Here is a 22,349-nt window from a genome sequence, read left to right on the forward strand (position 1 = left end):
ATAAGATGGAGCAGACAAAATTGAAACCACAAACCAGGGCTGTTTGCACTCCTTAGCGTCTGTCTTCTCTTATTCCAAAGGAACTGTTTCCCAGAAGGCAATTGAATCCTACCTGCACCATTTAGAGAGTTTGAAAGGTTCTAATGAGGACTCAAACCTCCTGCATCAAGCAGGAGAGACCCCACTCTATTCTCTCTACAAACACATCCAATCTTTATTATACAAGCCTCCAATAAATGTGCCTTCATCACCTTGGTATGCAAATTATCCCATAATTCGATTGTCCTTCTCAATTAAAAGTTTTCCTTTTTTCCAAGAGAGAAGTGTAACCTTTTAAAAGAGCAACACTAAGCTATTATTCCTTTTGTTAATGTAGCCTTCCATGAGATAACTTTTTTGTAATATTAACCTTCTAACTATTATTTTGGTACTACTGTATTCCCATAGCCCATAGGTATTATTTTTCTAGGTGATGCAAATTGAGTTCAATGATGTATCTTTGTGTGATCTGCATTCTTAAATCCAAAGTATAAATTACAAATCTTCACTAATAAAATTTTACAATCAAGTTGAAATTAGAATGAATATTTATGCATTTCATTTATCTTCTTTATATTTCATTATCATCTAGAAAATGGAAAATTTTGTTTAACAAAATGATTAGAAATTATTTTGTAAATGTTTGCTTTCATAATAATTTCACTCCAAGTTATTTCCACCACCAGTGTGTTAAGAGTACCTTGAATATAATAGTCTTAAGTCCATCAGATTTCTGATTGAGTTGTGCCCTTTTGAGCACAGATAAACTATAGTGGTATCATAGAAGGGACTCATTGACTTGAAATGTCAATGCAATAGAAAAGAAAGAACTAGAACACTTAGATGAAAATCAATCATTTTTATTTTGGAATTTGTGTGTGTGTGTGCGTGTGTCTGTCTGTCTGTCTGTCTCTGTCTCTGTAATTACTGGTAAGTAGCTATGATTAAAGAAATTGAGGACACCAATACTTTTCTGCTTAACGAAGGACTCTATAGCATGCTTTCAGCCACAGGTAGTTTGGATTTGTGCATATTCTCTCTGACAGAATTCTTCAGGTAATTCCTTCTTGTCTTCATTAAGAAATTGAGAGAACTTTTGCACTTGAATTCATTATTAATATTTGGCCTTCAGTTGTTTTAATTTATTTTACACATTTTAGTCTTTGATAACACAGTTTCATTTTGCACAAACACTATTGTATTTTGTTTGTAACTTGAGTATAATAGTTTTGACTATTGTTCCTTTGAAAACGACAGAATAGGTTAAGAGGTGCAACCTAGTCTTTTGGTATTTGAAAGTTTCATCTCCGAGGGAAAGCACTGGTGGCAGACTGTGTGATTGTCCAGTAACAGCAGTTGAAGGTTTCTTGCCTGAGGTGGGGAAAGGCAGAGGTTCAGGCACTGGGGAACCTGATGGCAGATTAGACTTCCTGCTGCTTTGTCTCAATGTTGGGACAATAAGTGCCTAGTTTTCCCCTTTTCTGCAAATCCAGAGAGAAGTAGGCAGACACACGAATGGCTGGGTGGGTGGAGGGTAGGTCTGCAGCACTGCAGCCTCTGGAGATCATTTTTAATCTGCTCATAATCTGCTCTAATTGTAGAAACTGAAATCAGAATGCTAGTGATGTTACGTATGTTTTCCTAGATTACCACAGGTTTCCCCTTAAGCTCACCGCAGGTATTGATGTATTAGGAAGACATTTAAAGACTTTGGCAGTGAAGTCCTCAAACTGGAGCACGCACTGGACAGAATCCAAGGAGGAGAGAAGCTTTTTGGGCTGAGAGAGGCCTTGAAGGCCTTAATGGCCCGAGTGGTTTGTCTAACTTCAAGCACTCCCGTTGTCTTGCTGGTTATAACAACCATAATGATAACACACGGTTATTTTTTTAAGCACCCCAGTGTCTCTCAGATAAGAAAGAGAGGAAAACAACTGTACAGAGCATAACAGAAGGCAACAGAGTTGACAGTAGAATAAACAGTTAGCTTTGATAAAAACTGTGGAATCTTGGGCCGCACAGGTCTGCACAGAGGACCTGTGGTCTGTAAGAATGTGTGCAGCATCTCCAATTGCTGCATAATCTCCCACACCGGTGCCTCAGGCCATCAAGGAAGGAAACAAAGGGAATCCTCTTTTCAGTGGAGTTGTTCTCCCTTGTGACTGGGAGGGGACATGTCAGAAGAAGTTTGTTACTTTACAAAAAGCCTGTGCTCATCTCTGCTACTGATTTGTCACATGACGTCAGGAAAGCCACTCTTAACTCCTGTCTTGAATTTCCTCACCTCAGAAGGGAAAGATTTGAGCTGTAATTGCCAGATCTCAAACCACTTCCAACTTCCCAGTTTCATAGTTAAAGCTGTTTGTTCTGGTTCAGCCTAGCAGCATTGTTAGCACCCAGTGACGTTGTTCCCGGTGAGTGACTGCCAGTGACTACAGCCCAGCCTCCATGTCTAAGCCGAAGGCTTGGCCTCTGAGAAGTTCAACATTAGCCTTTCTGCCTGAAAATGCTTACGGCCCACTACCAGCCCCCTCCCTCAAACAACAGCAACAGCAGTAACAACAACAAAAACAACAGCCAAACACTACTGAGTTTTGTCATCTGCGAGGCTTCCTGACCATGGCATTAGAACGTCAAAACAGCACCTCTAAGGCAGTGTTGATGGGTGACTTAATGAGTTTGCTCAGTTCACTACTCTTTAGGAGAGCGAAAAACCAAGTTGGCACATACTTGACTGAACTGACTTTTTATTTCTCTGTGAAGAAGAAATGAGAGAAACTGGGATATTACCCCAGTTTCATAAAAATAAAATACAAAGGTACTCTGGTAGTCGTGCGTTTGTATTGAAAGTGCTTCAATCTGATTGTTTTCATAGGACAGATTTATACATTGAAATTAATTTTATATTCCTATAAAGATAAGTTTTTGCCAACTCTCCCGAAATGGGATAGACTGCTTTGGAAGGTAGTGAGCCCTCCATGGAGGGGAGGTGTGTGCAGAGAAACCACACAGTTGATTGTCTGGGCTTTCCACAATCACTCCCAAACCCCACCACCATCACTCAGTTAGTGCTTATATAATTGGCACAGGTCCAAGAGTCCTATGTTTAGTCATGCATTTAATAATAACTCAGTGAGGTCTATTCTTTATTGATGGTGCTATTGCTTCAATTTTAGAGAGAAGGAAATTAAAGCTAAATGAGTTTAATTAAGTTGTCTAAGCTTAAATGGATGAAAACCGAGAGTTAGACCAGAAAACCAGGGCCCTACTGCCTGTCCCCTAGTTAAGGAGTTTATCATTCCGTGTTCTTCACAGAGATCCATGCATTGGCTGTGACTGCAGAACTATGGTTTTGAGGACATTAGCATGAAAGGGTGATTGTTTGGCGGCAACACAAGGTGTTCTTACGTACTTGTCTCCACAGTTTGGGCTTTAAGGTTTCCTTTCTTCCTCCCTCCCTCCCTCCCTTTCTTCCATTTCTATGTATTCTTTGTCAATATACTAACTTCAGTTTGTTACATGTCATGATAATGAGGCAATTTAGAAAACTTTTGGGTTTATGATTCGTGTGTTAGACATTTAGTCTTCAACTTGTTATAGAGGTTAAATTTTCTTTGTAGCCAGAAGCTATTAGAACCTAGAGTAGGCAACCCTTTCCTGATACTAAGACAATAGAAGAAGGCCTATGCCACAGGGCAACCAGCAGGTGGGTTTTGGATCATCTGAAAACATTTTAAAGTGATAATCTGAAAAAAAAGAGAGAAACTTGTTATTTTCAACTGCTGTATGTTATAATTCTACATTGTATCATTGATGAGTAAACATTTTTTCTTTATGGAGGGTGGGGCTCCAGTGATGATAAAGTTTCAGCCGAGCACGATAAATCTTGTGTGTATATGATGTCACTGGATGCGTATGGGATGTGAGGACACGTGCCACTTATCTAATACAGCTCTAACAGCCCTTTGTAACTTAAAGTAGACACAAGCAGTGCTCACAAAGAGACTGGAGGTCATAGTGGGAGCTCTCCACCCTGCCAGGGGAAACTGACCCTCTGGCATGTTTGTTTTAGGTTGTCAAAGAAAGCACAACTGTTAGTTTATTTTTATTATATTCATTTTTAGTTGATATCTTATTGTTTTTAGCATCTTTGTAAATACTGCACCTCTGTAATTCTCTCTAGAATTTCCAAGAACACACTATAATTAAATAAATTGGATTGATTATTGATTTGGGCTTTCTTAAAATGACTCTGTGTATGGGCTAAGGATGGTCACTATATATTGAGTGGGATCAGCATTCAAGAACAAATCTATGATTTCGAATCTCAGTAAACATTATCTTTGAATGGGGTGGCACTCACTCAGTCATAACAGCTATCAAGAAATCTAACAACAAATGTTGCAGAGGATGCTGATAAACAGGATTTACTGTTGCTGGGGTTTGCAAATTGCAATGGCCATGGCGGGAATCAGTTTTGGAGGCTCCTCAAAAAATTAAAAATAGCACCACCATATGACCACAATATTTCACTCCTGGACATGCACCCAGAGAGCTCTGTGCCTGCCATAGAGATATTTGCACTTCATGTTTACTACGGTAAACTCTCTTCACTATTAAAGGGTATTGGAACCAATCTAGTTGTCCATAAATAGATGAACAGATAGTAAAATCTGGTACATATATAAAACAGAATGTATTCAACTTTAAAAAGTGAAATCACAAAATTTTCAGGAAAATTTGATGGACTAAGGACATTAATATTAAGTGATACCACCAGTCTCATAAGGGAAAAAGCTGCATGCTTTCCCTCCTAGATGGAGCTTAGCCTATAGCACAAGCATGTATGTATGTAAGCAAACATATGTGTGGTACAATGTTTACAGAGGAGAACAGGAAGGATAATTAAAGACAAAATGCTCACCAGTGAGTTCATATATGTAGTATAGTTCTTGTAAATCCTTTTAATTATCTCTCTAGATATATCACATTTTCAATGCAAAATAATGGACAGTCATGGAACGGACAGTATGCACCTCTGATCCCCATGAGGGGAGTTACCTTACTGTGAGACCTGAAATGTTTTCATTGACTGTTCCTGTAGGTTCTTGTTCTCCACTGTACTAAGCTAGGCATTTTTTACTCTGTAAACAAGAGTTTCAGCTATTCAGATTATAGAGTGTGAAGATTGTTAGAAGTGTGTTTAAAATATCAGAAGTTTAAAAACTCTGGGACTACCCTGGAATTCTGATTTATTTTTTGCTGAATCTCAAAGAATAACACATCATGAATCTGAAAACATTGAGAAACTTGTTTAGCTTTTTTCACTGTATAATTCTAAATTATATTATTGATGGTGAATAAACACACCTTTTTCATTTAAATAACCCTTATCTTTAGGGAGAATCAGCTAGAGTAAAGATAAAGCTGTGACTAGAAAAGCTGCACCTAAAATGGGCATCAGGGTCTGGGATGTCACTCTGGTGGTGGAGTGCTTGTCTAGTGTGCACAGAGCCTGGGTCCAACACTGCATAAACCAGGCGTGGTGGTGCATATCAGTACTCTCAGAACTCAGGACACAGAGGCAGGAGAATCAGAAGTTCAATGTCATCTTTGACTACTTAGTTAGTTACAGGACAGTCTGGGATTTATGAGCCAGTATTTCAAAAGAAAAAGTAAGTAAGAAAGCACATCCTATTGACAATGTACAATGCAGCAAAATGGATGCTTTTCATTCAGTTTTGTTTATGGGTTCAAGGAAGGCTAAAGAGAGGCCAATGAATGACAATGACACTGGGACTTGTTTCCTCTGCATATACTGGATTTTGGGGATCCAGTCTGTTTGGATACTCACCTTCCTGGACTTGGAGGGAGTGGGGAGGAACTTGAACTTCCCACAGGGCAGGAAACCCTGACTGCTCTTAGGGATGGAGAGGGAGGAGGAGAGGGAGTGGGGGGAGTGGGAGGGTGTTGGGAGGAGGGGTGGAAATGGAAACTTTTATAATTTAATAAAATTAATTTCTCAAAAAAAAGAGAGGTCAATGCTTTGTCCCAACAGTCACATTGGGCAACTAGTCCAAGAGTGGATTCATGCAGCTATGCAAGCCATTTCTCAAGCCTTTCTCTCAGGTGCAATGACTTTCACATGTTTAAGGGTCCTGACTCCAGTATACAGGCAAAATCCCATTCCTGACCCATGCTCTCTAGCTCCCGGCTCAGAGCACCACTTCTGATGTTAGCTACACTAGTCCACTTCATTCCTCCGCTTGTCTATGAGGACTGCCCATCTACATTCCTCACCTAGGTGTGGCGGCAGCCCAGCTGACTCAGAGCATTGTATAAGGGAGGAGATAGCTCAGGTGCACGTAGGATAAGTGCTCACTGATAACATTCCTAGAAAAAAAAAAACCCTAATTACTAAGGTTTCTGGAGTTTTGTGAGGAGCCAGTACTTAGTGGATTTAGCTTGGGAGCAAAGGTCATGATGTAGTTTAGGCTCATTGTTCCATTCAAATTAATTAGTATGAATAAAATCCTAAAAATAGTGCCAGTGGCTATCATGACAGTACGCAGAAGTGACAAGTGACACAAAGCACATGGACAAAGGACATAGTAATAAGAGTTCCTGAGTAGTTAATAGTGGGTACCTTATGACATGCTTTATAAGTGATTCATTTCTCATTGCAACTCTTTGAGGATGTAATTATAACTCCATCCTATGAAAAGGCAGAGTCTAACTTCCATCTTCTGGACTGTGGTCAAGCCTCAGTGATTGCATAGAAAGCTGTGACTAACTTAAACAATGTCAACAATGGCCTTCATCCGACTCTCCCTCTGAGCAGTGTGGACAGCAGTCCCACAGAAATAGAGAAAGGCAGGAAATGCTAGCCACTGCAGAGCCCTTGAAGTCCTAGTCAGGTACCACGTTTCTAAGAGCAGGGAAGTCTCTGGGATCCGGCCATTGCACAGACTTAACTGCAGCATCACAAGGGATTGAGACAGACCTCGGGCAGTTCTGATTGTTGTTTTATGTATTTAATTGTGGAAAGCTCTGTTATGTGACAGCACTCAGGTACTACAATTTCCTTTTGCTAATTCTCAGGTTAGATTAATTATATTATATTTTTAGACTTATAGTAAGAGAATCTCCTTCCTGGAGATAGATATATGGAAATAGAAACACTTACAAGGTGGTCTTGTTTAGATTCATAGCATCCTGCTATGGAGGTGAATGTTTTCCAGGTGCGTGGAATAGAAAAAACTTTGGATTTGAAGTCAGAAAGCCCACATTTAGATATTAGCCTTCCAGCTCCACCCAAGTGTCCTGGTGGAGATCCCTTTGCTGAGGGCTGGCTTGCTTCCCACTCAGAATGAAGATTGGGAATTCAGTATTTAGTGCTAGTGGAGTATTTTCAAAGATATATGGAGGTTGTATAAGGGGCCTGAGAATTATGCCAAATGAGAAATGAAAGGGGAAAGGTAGACAAGGCTCACTTAGATGCTATTAATTTGATCTCTTAAGCTATTTCAACAACTTTAATTTAGAAGGGGACATAGATTGATGTTGCACACTTTTGGAGGGTGAACAGGAAGTGATGTAATAGAGTCTTAGTACTTTCTGCTGCTACAACAAAATATCCCCTGACTAAAACTCTCATAAACAGAAATCTATCAATACCAGACAGTTACTCTGAAAGCAGGTGCCATGGTTTGGATGAACGTCCCTAATGTGTATGTTTTAAGTTTGGCTCTTAGCACAGAGTGATATTGTGAGGTGTTGGGAAGTAAAACCTCCTGGGAGACTTTAGCTATTGGAGTTGTACCCTTGAAGGGGAATGTGGGCTGCTAATATTGGTCTCTTTCCCTCCTTCCTTTCTCATTCCCACACTCTCCATGGGCAAACCTTTCCCCTTAATATGTTTTCATCATGATGTGCACCCCAGGCCCAAAATAGGCTTGGAGTTCATAGGTCAGAGATCAAAACCTCTAAAGCTATAAGGCCAAGTGAAGCTCTCTTCCTTATAAGCTGATTTATCTCCGGTAATTTTTTTTTTTACAGTAATAGAAAACCAAGGTGATCAGAAAAATCTAACATCAAGGCTCTGGTGGTTTCAGTCTGGTGGGACTTTGTTCAGCCTTGAGGTGGTTAACAGGTGTCTGTTGCTGCACCCCCTAGAGAGAGGGGGACAATTAGCAATGCTCTTACTGTTTGAAAAAAAGGGTGACAAAAAAGGGCCTACCTAAGTTGTTACCAAGATTTTGGGGTCACAAATTTCATCCACGAGGACTTTGGTCTCATAAGTAATTATCTCCTTAAGATCCTACCTCTTAATACCACGGTTAGGCCATAGAGTCTAACGTAGGGTTTTGGAGGGGTATATATTTAAACCACAGAAGTGAGGATCTAGATTTTAGCTTATAGGGATTCTCTTGTAAATAATTACGTTTAGTGCTAGGTATTATTTGAAATGCTTCAGTTGCAGATGGAAGTGGCTGTTCTCTGATTTGGTTCAAAGAGACCATGACAAAGGGAGGGACTCTGAAGATCCTCAAACAGGCCAGGCTTTAGGCTCATGAATGCCTCTTTTCCATTTCTCCTAAATGTCCAACTCCAAAATAACTTGTTTTTCTGTATTACAAAAGTAATCTGTTCATTGATGAAAAGTAGAAAACTGCGTGAGTAAAAATATAAAGTAAGACTCCCAGTAATCTTACCATCATTTAGAAATTATCATAAATGTTTTAGAATATATTTTCCTGGGGGAAGGGAGGAGGGGCAGATACTAACCTTTGTGCACAAGTAGAAGTAATCACTTTTATATTTTAAATGCTGTGATATATGTCCTTTTTCTATTGATTAGTACCTTCTCTATGAATAGAAATTTTTACCATACAACATTTTAAATGTCCACATTCAACTTTGAAAATTATGTTTGTTTTGTATGTGAATGCTACCTATATTAAATATTTTCAATAAGGAACCTCAAAAAGAAAATAATATTTCAACAATAGCGTCATCAGTATTTTGCTTGTTAGTATTTTGGTTTCTAAATGTGCATATTTTTCTCAAAATAGATTGTTAAAGATTTTTGCCAACATATTTTCTCATTCATAGTACATTGTGAATATTTGTGTGATTAAACATTCTGTAAAACTATGATTTTCAATGGTTTTAAAGTACTCCTTTATGTGTATAAAGCCACAGTGCTCTCAAACAGTCCCTATAGCCAGGCAGAGAGATTGCTTATAGTTATTCTCTATGATAAATTCTATATTCAATTATGTTAGAGGAATTTTGATGGTTTTGTGGTATTTTATGTTATATCTGTATCATCAATTACTTATTTTTAAGCATATAGATTTTAAGGATTTTGTTTATATACTCACATGGTTGTTAAAGAAATCTCCCCTTGGTTTTAACTTTTAGTTCTTTGAATATATTTGGAGAGTTTTGTTGGAAGTTCATCAGTTTGCATCTTCTAGTGTGTAACTTCAAGAGTTAAAATTTAATTGTAAATGCTTCCATGACATCCAAAATAGTAAAGAATCACCTATTATAGCATATTATTAGCTGTTGGATTACCTGCGTTTGGTTAAGTTCTTCAATGTGTAATCTGGGCAGCAGCAGATTGGTGAGTCCTGTGGGGTCAGGAGGGTTTCAGAGCTGAAATGCAATTGCTGTGAACTTTGGTGAGACATGCAGAGACACAGATTAGAGTAATTCAAATTCCTTTGAATACTACTGCTCAACATTCACTCTGGGGTAAGAATTCTGAAAAATCTGAGCAATTAAAAATATCTTGTGTTTAAAAATATTTACCTATCTGTCCTCTCAGCCACTGGGGAACATTTTCATTGAAATTCTTGACTTGTGAGAACGGCCTTTGCTTTTCTGGAGCTACTGATGTTTCTTACACTGCTCTGCCTTTCTCAGCCATCCCCATGCATTTCACGTGTTTAGTAGATCCACACTGATGTACTTTTTGCACAATCTGAATCTGCATCGTCTTAGTCTTGTGTGGGCACAGGAACTCTTTTAAATGATATTAACATTTTTTTACTGCTATTTTTGGTGGAACCATTGAGATTAGGGGCCAAGAGAAAACAAGTCTATTGTAAATTTCTTTGAATGTGACAGTGACTCCAGAACTCACTGAGTTCCTCATTCTTGGCTTTTTGTACTATTCCTGTGATCACCCATATAACTTAATAATTACTTTCCAAAGAAAGATCAAAAGAAGAAGAGTCATCTCCTGTCTTATTATTTATAAAAACTCACAGCTCACTAGAGTGATTGATTTTTGTCTTTTTAAAAAATATACACATCACAATGTTAAGGCCAAGTACAATTTAAAACTTACAAAATTGTTCTTGAACTATGAGTGTGTGTGTCCCCTTTGGTAGGCTAGGGTTAATACTGGATGTCTTCTATCTCTTTCCACATTTCTTTCCAGACAGGGTCCCCCATTGGATCTGTAGCTCACCCATTTGTGTAAAATGGTTGGCCAATCAGTTCCAGGGATTGGCTTGTCACTGTGTCCCTAGCAGTTGGATTGTAGGTGTACGAAAGCATGCCCAGCTTTTACATCAGGGCTGAGGATCTGAATTCAGGTGTTCATGCTTGCATAGCAAACACTTTACAGATGGATCCAGCTCTCAGTTCCCATGTACATTTATTTTACCATCTTCTTAGGGAGCAATATTTCCTACTGGGCATCTGGGACCTATGTCTCCGAGCCCCTGTACTCATGTTCTTGAGCTCTTGTGGGAATGTAGGACAGCCTTTGCACATTTGCCTCAGTTGGTCTGGCATAGCACCTGTCTGGTCCCAGAAACTTACAAACAAACTAGGTTTCTATTACTTAAGAAAATTTCCACAAAATGATGTAACTCTCTGGGGTGGTTAGAAACGTTTTGTCAAAGTTCGTTTGCTGCTCTTCCTATATATTCCTCTCTATTTTAATGATACTTCTTTGCTAAGTTCACACAAAGATTCAATGTTTTTAGAGTGTAACTTCCTACTCCCCCAACTGCTGTCTTGCCCATCTTCCTCCCAAATTCTTATCTGGTACTTTACATTTTTTAAAAAATATTTATTTTACTTGTCAGGCCGTACTGCTGTAGAAAGCTGACCCTCCTTCTTTCAGCAATATCAATTGCCAAGAGCTCTCAAGTAGGGGTGGAGCTGCATGGCCCCTCCTCTAGCCATGTTGGAGTGTGTGTGACAGCTTGATCTTGTTCAGGTCCCGTGCAGGTGCCACAGCTTCTGTGACATGTGTGCAGTGTCCCTGCCATATCCAGAGAACACTATTTTGAAGCAGTCCTCCCCAGCCTCTGATTCTTAGGATCTTTCCATCCTCTCTTCGATGATGTTTTCTGGTCTTTGTGGAAAAGGACACTTCATTCTCTTTCTCCCTCTCATTTGGAGTTGTTGCTGTCTCATGAGACACATTTTTTAAACCTAAATTGACTTCCTTGTTAGCTTTACTCAAATGAATTAGGGCTAAATCTCTGGTCATGAAAAACCTTATGTTTATTGTTTTATAAAGTTTAAAAGTGATAGGCACCCCCCATGTTTCCAAAATGTATACATCTTTAGCCTCTCATGACTTTACTTATCCCTCATGTTGGTGCCTTGGCAATGTATTACAAAAAGTTCTTTGCAATACACAAGAGGAATCATGCTTTTACAAGATAAATCATGACTTTACAGCCTCATGTTCTGTACTTGGTAGTATAGAGGAACTTTGCACAGACAGTGGGATAGAGGACAGCATGGGTCATCACTGAAGCAAAAGAGCCCATAGTTTTTGTCTTTGGTATAAGTTGTCTGTAACCACATTCCATGACCATAAAAGAAAAAACACAGTCTAACAGGGAAGTGAGAGCCAGTTCATAGGACTGCTTGAACTTGAGCCCGAGGGACAAATGACACTGCATGTATGGAGGTCTAGTCTGAAGGGCCTCTCTAGAGCCTTGTAGTCTCCACCTGACACCAATGGGAAGGGAAGGCCATCATTCTGGCCAGTGGAGCCACCTGAAGGTGAGCAGGTTTCTGGCAACTGTTTTGTTTTTTTTTTTTTTTGTCACTCAGCTCTTCTTAGCTTATACCAGGGTTTTAGTTTTGATTTTTAGGCTATATGAGCACCAGAAGAAAAGTAAAGAATAAATGATTTAATGATGATTGTTGATTCATCAATACCACAGTCACAGTGGCAGCTATGCTTCCTGGGGTTTTGTTTGCACAATATGGAGAATGAACTGACCATCCTAAGGAGTCAAGACCTAAGCATAGTAGGCATCTCAAAGAAGGGCTTCTCTGCCTCTCTCCGTAGAATGTTTGTACATGTTAACAGAGATGGTGAGTCTTTCATGGGTGACTGAGGTGATCTTAGGTACTAGATAAAGAATTCTGTCTCACTCATTTACTTTGTCCTTTTCAAGTTTTTTTGGATTGAAGCCATTGTATGCATCCACCCCCACTCCCAGCATTGTACTAGTAACAATACGAAGGCAGGGAGCTGGAAACTTATCTTACATTATTAAATAACTATATTGAAATACACACCATGCAGTTTATCCATTTAACGCAGACAGGTTAGTAGAGTTTCAGTATTCATGGTATTTAAGTTATTCTCAGGGTCATATCAGTGCCTTTCCTTCACAATCCCTCTACTCCCCGTTCTATATCTGCCCCTTCCTTTAGGACATCACCTCAGCTAGTGGTGGGGGAACGACTGACGCTCAGCACCATGCACAGAGGCTTTTCAAGTGCTACTTCATTCTGTGGTCCTGGCCACCTTGAAAATAGGGCCCCCTTCACTTTATGAACAGTGACAGTAGTTCCCAAATTCCAGCACCTTTTTAGCATAGCTTTGTCTCATTTATGCACACGGAGACTGCTGCTTTCACTTTCAGTCCCCCCCCACCACTGTGCACCAACTCTGCTGCCTTAGCCTCCTATTTTTTTCAGTGCTAATTTAGTTCTATTACTTGTTCTTGGAGACCAAACCTGGCACCTTGTGCATGCCTGGCCGGTGTTCTGCTGCTGACCCAGTCCCAGCCCTCCTTCACTCAAGCTGGCTGGGCTGTCTTTGGAAGAAAGAGGTTAGGAGCCATTGGGATTTTGAAGCTTCTAAAGACTAGACACTTCACAGACTTTGTTGTTTTTAATCAGGAAAAGAACATTTTTATTCAGATAAGGTGTATGGAGGACTACTTGAGGGTTCTAGCCATGTAACAGTTGCCTCTAATCCTTGGTTCTTAAATGTTTTTTTATTATTATTTTATTTTAAAATACATGTGTGTGAGTTTGTAAGTGTGAATGTGTAAATACAATTGCACATAGAAGCCAGACACCAAGTACCCTGGAACTGGAATTATAGAATTGTGAAATGAACCATGGGAATGTTAGGACCTGGACTCTGGTCCTCTGCAAAGGCAGCATGCACTATTAGCAGCTGAACCATCTCTCTATCCCTGAATCCTCAGTTCTGAGTCAAAGATAACAAAACTATTTCCTTTTCAAAAAACTCCCACGTGGTGTTTGTTTTTTAACCTAAGATTTGCTCCCTCCCCTGCAGCTGATAGATGGAGCCTACAGCAGTTAGCAAACTTTTGTAGACTGGGAAGTGATTTCTGTGCAAACATTTCTGCAATGAGCATTTTATTGTTGTTAAACACAGTTTTAAAATGCCATGTGAGAAACATGCTACAGCATGCTGGAACATCAGGGGCAAGCTGAGGAGTGGATGGGAGCTTCTGTAACTATGGACAAGCAATTGAAGCAAGCAATTCCTACAAACCCCAGTGTGCAAAAATATTCAGATCGCTGACTTTTTCAGAGGCTTAGATGTTTTATTTAATTTCTAGTGAGCAGTGAATGTTGGGCATGGAAACCAACTTCCACTGTTTCTAAATGAGAGAAAAACATTTTTTTTGGTGTTAGGTACATATTTTGGTCTGTGGGGAGAGTATTGCTGATAAAAAGACCCAGTTGGGGAGAAAAACTTTATCAATTCTCATACTGGTTCACTGAACCTGAACGTTCATTAACCCAAAGCATGAGTGAATGAAAAGCCAAAACGTCCAATTTTGTTGTTTTATTATCTCAAAACTGAAGCAGCTTGAACCTGGGATTTGACTTTAGTCCCTTGGGTACTTAACTACTTTAGAGTTCAGCACTGCTTAGCAGAAGAGTAGTTTTTTTTGTTTTACTGAGTGCGTTACTTTATTTTATTGATATAGTTTATTTGATCCAATGACCATCACATGCTATCCTTTAGTGACTTTATTTATTTATTTATTTTGGAGTGATTTTGAATGAAGCCTATTCACTAATAACTATTTTTTTAAACTCTCGTTTCATTTTTTTCTAGGAGTCAGAGAATAATAAGTTATGTTCCCTATATTCCTTCCGAAATACATCTACCTCACCACATAAGCCTGACGAAGGGAGTCGGGAGCGCGAGATAATGAGCAGTGTTACTTTTGGAACCCCGGAACGCCGCAAAGGGAGCCTTGCCGACGTGGTGGATACGCTGAAGCAGAAGAAGCTGGAGGAGATGACTCGGTCGGAACAAGAGGGTATGTGGACTTCCCCTCTGGGCGTTTCTTCCGGCCATAGCAAAATGACCAGAATCCCAAGGGCGCAAAGTGTCTAAGTGCCACAAGCTAGGAACAGTCACTCAGAGGTTACTATGGTGACAGCTGACCGAAGTCCATTAGGAGTGCTAAGCAGATAGCCCCGGGTTTCTCAAAACCTGTGCATTTTGCTTGATTTTTACAACACCCCAAGGATTCGAACTTATCTTAACCATCACCCTGAAAAAAAGATAGCAAGGGAATTTTCCTAACTATAATTTTGGTGCTTTTTCTCCTATTTCCTTTTGGCAGATAGTTTTTTTGTAATCCTATGTCCCATTTTAAAAACCAGATGAGCCTTTTTTTCTAATGTATTTTTTCTTCCATTTTATGACGGTTACACATTTTAAATTTTATGTTTGCCTTGAATGTTGGAATAGACTGAAGAGGTGCTAATGACCTCTGAGGGTGGGGCCTTGATGTGGCACCTGCCATAGCTGTCCTGCACTCAGTTTCTCTACAGGAATCTTTGGTAGACTCTATTCAACAACATGTTTGAGTGGTTATTACAACGACTATGTGCATGTGTTCTTTTTCTGTGTACTTCAGGCCTAACATAGCCCTGGAGTTTTTACTTGTAAGTGAAATTTTGACCTCCGAGGCACCGTGACCTAGTTCACTGAAGGGGAACTAGGATTTGGTGAGCTGGTAGTGCCCAACTAACTTAATTTTATTCTTGTAAAGATTTAAAGTTTGTCTTTAATTGATCTTTGTGGAACTCGTTTTAAAAGGTCTTGCTGATGTCCTTGTCGTGTCAATCAGATTATTGGCATGCCCATAGATGCTTTGACGCCCCACGGTTGCTCTGCAGTAGCTTAGGAACTGCAGCCCCATCTAACACCTACTTAGCTTCAAGTTCTTTAGTTTCTCTAAGTCACAGAAATAAAAGTTGCTGTGGTCCTGTGTTTGACATGGTAACTCAAACATTTTGAGAATTAACTCAGACAATGAATATAAAAGTCTCTTATAAGCTGCAAACTATGTGAATTTGAGACATCTCTGATAATTTCACATTATAAATGTCAACTATTCCCCTGTACTTTAATGTAATGGAGAGCACTGAGGTAGTTAGTATGTTCATCTTTACAGTTGTTTCTCTTCATTTACAGACCTTTAGAGTTTCTGTGTTTGTTTGATGCATACATCCATATGTCTCTTTTTATACATCCATGTGTGATTGTGGCTTTTTTGTCACCTGTGGGTGTGTGTGCACGTGTGCTCATATGCACTAATTGCCTCTTCAACATTGGGTGGCAAGCTGTTTATTTCTTTCCAAATTGTTAGTAATTTCTAGTATGTTTATCCCATTGGTCTTTAGATTGTGAAATAAGACAATTGGTACATAATGGTCTATATTTAAAACATGAACAAGTGTGCTCTAGAGAGGCCAATGAACAATTATGGGCAACACGTGATCATTACTGTGTGAACTCTGTGCTGATTCTTCTGTTTTTTCAGAGTTTTATCTTCTCTGACTCCCTCCAACAGTCTACTGAAGCCTATATTTTTCCTTCCTTAGAGGCATGGTTAACTCAGAAAATAAAATACTTAGACTTGCAGAGAAGTGAGTTATATTAAACTACCAAATAATTTTTAAAAGGTGATAAGGCAGAATGCGATCCTTTACTAATACAGTAAAATAAATTTTAAGGTAGGACCCATCAATGCCATTCTAGTTTAGCAATGCTATACCTGACATCTACAGTTTTAACGAGAACAGTGGGCTAGAGAGTTGCCTGTTGTTGGTGCGATGACATTATAGCCACAGTAGACTGTTGTTTTCACCCATCACTTAAGGACATGCAAAAATTTCCATCTGAGCTTAGGTGGGGAAAGGTTGCCTTTCCATGTGAGTTCTGTCAGCCCATATCTCTTGGGGTCTATGGACTCAGGGTTGAGATCTCTGATGCTAGATGATATGCAATGCTCATAATGCATAAGACAGTAATCTCTAATTTTAAACAATTCATATTCTACTAAAAGGTATAAACATAAATTGAATGAAGTCTAGTTTGAAGTCTAACAGTGGCAGGTTCCATAAAAGCAGTACATATAAAATGTTTGGGATGTTTACAAGGAAAGAGGGTTCTATGGGAAATAACTCCTAACTAGTCATGGAGAATGAAAGGATCTCTATAGGTGGAATGCATGGGAGAAACATTTCGGGCTGAGAAACAGGCATTGCATTTAAAACAGCCATAAAAATTACAACTTGAGTTGAATTTGCATGTGATATATAAAGATGAAAAACCTAGCCCATGGTGACAGGCTTTGCAGTTTGGGCTAAGAAATTCTAATGCTATATTGAAAACAATGGAGGAACTGCTGAGTGTTTTATCCCAGGAAGAAAAGGATTGGAACTTTCCTCAGAGAAAGTGCATATGGAAGTTAGGTGTAGGGTGGATGGGATCAGGGACAGGCATTAAGGGCATTGTTCTAGGCTAGAGCCGGTAGGTGCCTGAACTAAGCCAGCAGAAATGGGAAGGAGGGCTGTATATGGAGGTGGAATCAGGAGAGGCATTGAGAAGATGATGCATGAGTGTGAAAACCAGGAGGATGTCCAACTGGAGCTTGGTGGTAATACAATCAGTAAAAGAAATGAACAAATATGGTTTGCAAATGGGAGCAAGACATGGCTTCTAATTTTTATTGAGTTTTAAATAATTTTTTTAGTTTAAATCCCATTTTTAAGTGTGTGTGTGTGTGTGTGTGTGTGTGTGTGTGTGTGTGTGTGTACGCACATACCCAAGTATCTTTATACAACATACCTTCCTTAGTGACTTTGGGAAGGTCAGAGGGCAACTTTAAGTGTCAGTCCTGACTTTGCACCCTATTGCAGGTAGCATTTCTTGTTGATTGTCCCTGTGTATATCAGGCTAACTGCCCTACAAACTACCAAGAACTGTCCCATCTCGTCCTCTCTGGTTGCATAGGCATGCTGGGATTATAAATGTCCACCACTATGTCCATCGTTATATGCCAGGATTGTGAACTCATGTCTTAGCACTCTTACAGTCAGTGCTATATCCACTCAGTCACCTCTTCAGTCCTGAATACCAATTCCAGTTATCTTCTGGTAGTAGAATAGAATGATGTACTGGGAGAACAAAGAAATATAGAAAGATTATTAAAATGTAGGTTTTATTTTCTGATTCTAAAATGATTATAGCATAGGTCTCTGGAGGTTAAACAGTTATCCCAGCTTCTGCTTGACCTTGGCTCTTTAAAGACTCGGGTCCAGCCCCTCAGATGAGACATGCCAACTTACGGGGCGTGTAAGAGCTTTTCACATGTGTCATCTGTTTCTACCTTACGTCTCCTTCATGGTTTGAGGGTCATATTTTAGGATCAGCTGATTGACAAGCCTGTATGGATTACACAATAAATGAAGATCTTTCTGGAGTTATTCTCAGAGAATGCTTCGACTCTTTATCAAATTAAAAGCACCTTGCTTCTCATTTCTCTTAGTGAAGAAAGCTCATCTCTATGAAGTTTATCCCTGTTCATTTTAAAGCATTGCTTATATGATAAAACAGCAGTGTTCCAGGCAGAGGCCTGAAATAGAGTAATACAGGTTCACTGTATTACTGTTCTCCCTGAGCCTTGTTCTGACTAGATTGCAGAGAATCTGATGAACAATAACATTTTGTCAGAAGCACCCCCCCAACAGTGAAGCTGATGGGAAGATGAACAGAGGTTCCACCTTTTGTGAATTTAACTTTGATTTAGTGTCATAAGTAGACAAATAGGTAAGTGGTAGGTAGGGAAAGGGTGAGAAGATAGACACAGGGGTGGGCTGAATGAATCAGAAGCTTATTTTTAAAAGCCTATTGCTACTGCTGGGTAGTGCACACAGAAAGGCTTTGATTAATAGAGTCAGGTTAGAATGCTTCCAAGATAAAGATCCTTCAGCTGTGATTAAATGATGAATTCTCCTTATCCTTGGGTCACCCATCTTGTTGCCAGCGTAACTGGGTCCTAACATAAGCGACAGTTGTCAGAAAATGAATACTTAAAAAGGACTTCTATATCTAAATACATATATTTAATCAGAGAGTCCTTTGGCTTCTGAAAATAAGTTGTCTAATGAGAATTTCATTTGAGCAGCTGCGACTGAGGAGGTCAACAGGCAGCGCTAGGAGAATATGGCCCAGCTGGTTAAATGTGGTGGCTGTCGTGATTTAAACGGTCAAGTGCTGCTTGTAATCCAGGACCGTCTGTTTGTGGAGGGAAGAGCGAGTGCTTCAGCATAATGTACAGCTGTTTAATCTCTCTTTAATAATAGAGTTCCAGTCACTGTCATGTCTTGTGTACCACACTACTAAGTATATGATCCCGGGCCCCTGGGATGGGTTTCAGTCAAGATTGGGAGTCACGTGAGGGACAGGGACACAACAGGAAAACCCTCGAGTGTCTGACGAGACTTTCTGACTCTCTGCACTTTTCAAGAACCCCCCTCCTTTGGGTATTAATTACTGTTATCACGGGAAAGCAATGGTGCTTGGAATTAGGCAGAAATATCAGAGTGGATGAAGTCTTTTTGGAGAGCTTGGAGAGCACACAGCTTAAGCAGGGTTCCATAGACACGACTGGGTCAGAGACGAGAGTATGAATTTCCTCCATTGAATGGTGTGCCTTAGACCATCAGAGCGATGCAACACACAGATCCATCTTGCTGTGCTCACACACAAAGGGCAGTGAGCTTGGGTTTCTGGCAAGACTATATTCTCAAAGGATGTTGTAACTGTTAAGAATACCAGAATGATTGTCTGTCTCTGTGTATAGCAGGCACCCTGGTATCATTGTTTACATCTCTAAGCAGGCATCTGGTCTGTGTTCCCACTGAAGTGTAGGGTATATGTTATTTCATTGTACTAAAGGTGCTGTCTAATGTAGTTAAAATGATGAGAAAATTTCGTTTTGAAAGTCATATGTTAGATTAGGGTAAATCTGGATTTGAGCCCAAGTTTCATGAAACTCATAAAAACACTACAAACTGCCACTTGGAGTTAGAGCTGGAGCTAAAGCAAGATGCTGGAGTTTGTGGTCACTCAGCATTTATAACATGAACTCCAGAGCGCACACCACTGAATTTTCCTGTGCTTTGTTTTTTTAGAACCCCAAATGTGCATCATTATTTTCGTAGTTACTTTTCTATTGCTGTGATAAAACACCATGACCAATGCGATAAAAACAAGCATTAATTTAGCTTGTAGTTTCAGATGGCTAGAGTCCATGATGGTGAAGTGAGGGAACGGCTGAGAGCTCACATCTTGATCTACAACCAGAAGGCAGAGATTACTAATTAGTCTGCCCACTGGTGACACATCTCCTCCAACAAAGCCACACCTCCCAGCCCTTCCCAAACAGTCCCACCGACTGGGGACTAAGCCTTCAAACACATGAGCCTACGGGGATCATTCTCTTTGAAACCTCCAAAATTATAGTGCTGCTATTAAAATCAAGTTTTAGTCAGTCACATGGAATACTGTGGCTACACAGGACAGCACTCATATGGCGCCAGAGTAATCTCCTAGCCATGAGATCTTGCATGTGTGACTTAACTCTTCTGTGCTTCAGTTCCTTCATTCCATGAAGCTGGACTGTGGAGACTGGATATCACTTTTTCTCATCACAACTATCATTGCTATTGTTATTGTAACTACTATTACAGTAGTTGTTATTTGAAGAAACTTTCGAAGAGAAATATTATAAAAATCTCATTGCGTGCCACAGACTGTAGGAAATGTCCCATGGTGTTAAGGGATTTAATATTTGGCCGCATTGCTGTTCTTGTGTTCTGGAAGAGCAATTCAGTTTTTCTGGCTTTTCAGGCCTTTTGGAAAAGCTGATACTAAAGTTTCCCCACTGGAAACCAGTCTTCCCTGCTGTGAAATGTGGAATGCAGTGTTGTCAGCCACCGAGGTTGGTGGAGCCTTGGATGGGGTTTCAGACTCCTGTCAGGAACAATGCGTTCCTGTTGCAATACAGTCTATGAAATCCTGTGGTGCAATAATAAGGGCACCTTGACATTCAGGCCATGCTGTAGCATCAAACAATTTTAAGGCAGAATATATGAATATTAGGGTTTTACCCCTATTTTGACGGGTTGTTGAAGTCTTAACATCTAAACCTTTTCTGGTTTTCATTTGTGAGATTTATGTATAAAAACATAGTAAAAAGCCAGAGGGATGTGGCTTCATCAGTGAAGTGCTTGTCTCTCTATCATAAAGGCGAGTCTTTGATCCCCAGATCCCACTTAAAAGACCTCTCCAGTACTGGGAAGTAGACAATAGGATCCTGTAGACTTGCCAGATTGCTGAGCTCCAGGTACAATCTCAAAAACTAAGTGGAGAGTGATTGAGGGAGACACTCCTAGATCTTAGGCCTCCTGTGCATGTATGGATACACCCCCACACAAGCATGTATGCATACATGTTATACACATGTACATGAACACATACACACAGAAAGGCTTTGATTACTCACTAAAGTCCCTGCAGAGTACCCTCTCAAGCATCTCAAGTGAACACTAAGGGGTCACACGCTGCTTGCAGTTTGGCGAGGAAGCGGTTGAGTAGTCAGAACAGTGCTGCTACGACTTCATTTAAATTCAGTTTTTCTTCTAAAATATATTTCCTCCTGATAATCCTTGTGTTCTTGCTGCTACTTTGGACTATTTTGCGTAGGAATAATGTTTAGTGTATTTCTGAGTTTAGGTATATTTACTTTCAAATTTTTGAAAATTGGTCATCTTCTTAATGTAACTCTAGGAATCAGAGAATGAGCAAGTGTTCTGAGGCCTCAGGCCTTTTGGACGAATTGTGGCTAACTCTGTCTGCAGCTGTTTTGTGGCTCTTTTTACAGTCCAGGTAGCACACCATCCAGTTAAACCCTCTCCTTAACTTCTCTCTGCTCAGCTTCTTCTTTGAAGATACTGTAGATTTCTTGGCCTCTTTCTAGCTCCTCATATTTAAAAGGCTCCCCCCCCCCGGCTCTTTTCACTAATAATGTTAGCAGACACGGGTAATTGTTTCAGGTTTGTCTCTAAGTGAACAGGGAGGGGTGTTGAAGGTGCTCCAGGCATTCTGTTGTTTAGAAAGAGGCAGCTCCCTATGACTTACTGGAGCCAGCCTCATTCTCCTCTCCCCTTTGCATTTGTGGATTTTGCATTTTCTCTTGAAAATCCATTACATTTCCTTCAGCATTTGGTTTGGGAGTTTCAAGAAATAAGTAGGGGACAGTTTTGATCTTTAGTATTTTCTTTATACCTGAAAATGGAAATGAACAGATAAGAAAGTGGGTCATTTAAACATGGAGCTGATGCTTGGCTCATGAACAGGAACAAAGCTCATGGGCTCAGGGGCTAGCTTGCTGGAGACGGCCGTCTTCAGGACGGCCTGTGTGTTCTTCACCTCTGTACTCTTTGCTTTAGATGTGCCTGGACTTTGCTGTTATCTTCTGTTTTGTTCTGAAATAATTTTGAATTAGTTTCTAAACAATAAATTTAGTTTTATTTGCTTTGGGAGTTTATAAAAATGATGCCACCCTGTGGTTTTCTGAGACCTGCTTTGTGTACTCATGACAATACTACGTGACTATTTTTCTGTGTAGTGTAGGGATTTTCACTTTTGTATAATATTCCACACACTGCTTCATGGTCTGGCATGT

The 22,349-nt window shown here is 39.9% G+C and overlaps 1 protein-coding gene across 17 annotated transcripts in view; it reads left to right on the forward strand.

The window, feature by feature from the left end:
• Window positions 1–22,349, forward strand: part of Sox6 (SRY-box transcription factor 6) — a 546,519-nt gene that overhangs the window by 236,663 nt on the left and 287,507 nt on the right. For all 17 annotated transcript variants that reach the window (XM_085692949.2, XM_085692958.2, XM_085692951.2 and 14 more), the window contains one exon: window positions 14,414–14,621. In XM_085692949.2, coding sequence (XP_085549075.1) covers window positions 14,414–14,621 — 208 coding nt within the window. The remainder of the gene's footprint in view (window positions 1–14,413; window positions 14,622–22,349) is intronic.

Source organism: Myodes glareolus, chromosome 7, assembly GCF_982192425.1.
Source record: "Myodes glareolus chromosome 7, mMyoGla1.1, whole genome shotgun sequence".
Taxonomy (NCBI): Eukaryota; Metazoa; Chordata; class Mammalia; order Rodentia; family Cricetidae; genus Myodes; species Myodes glareolus.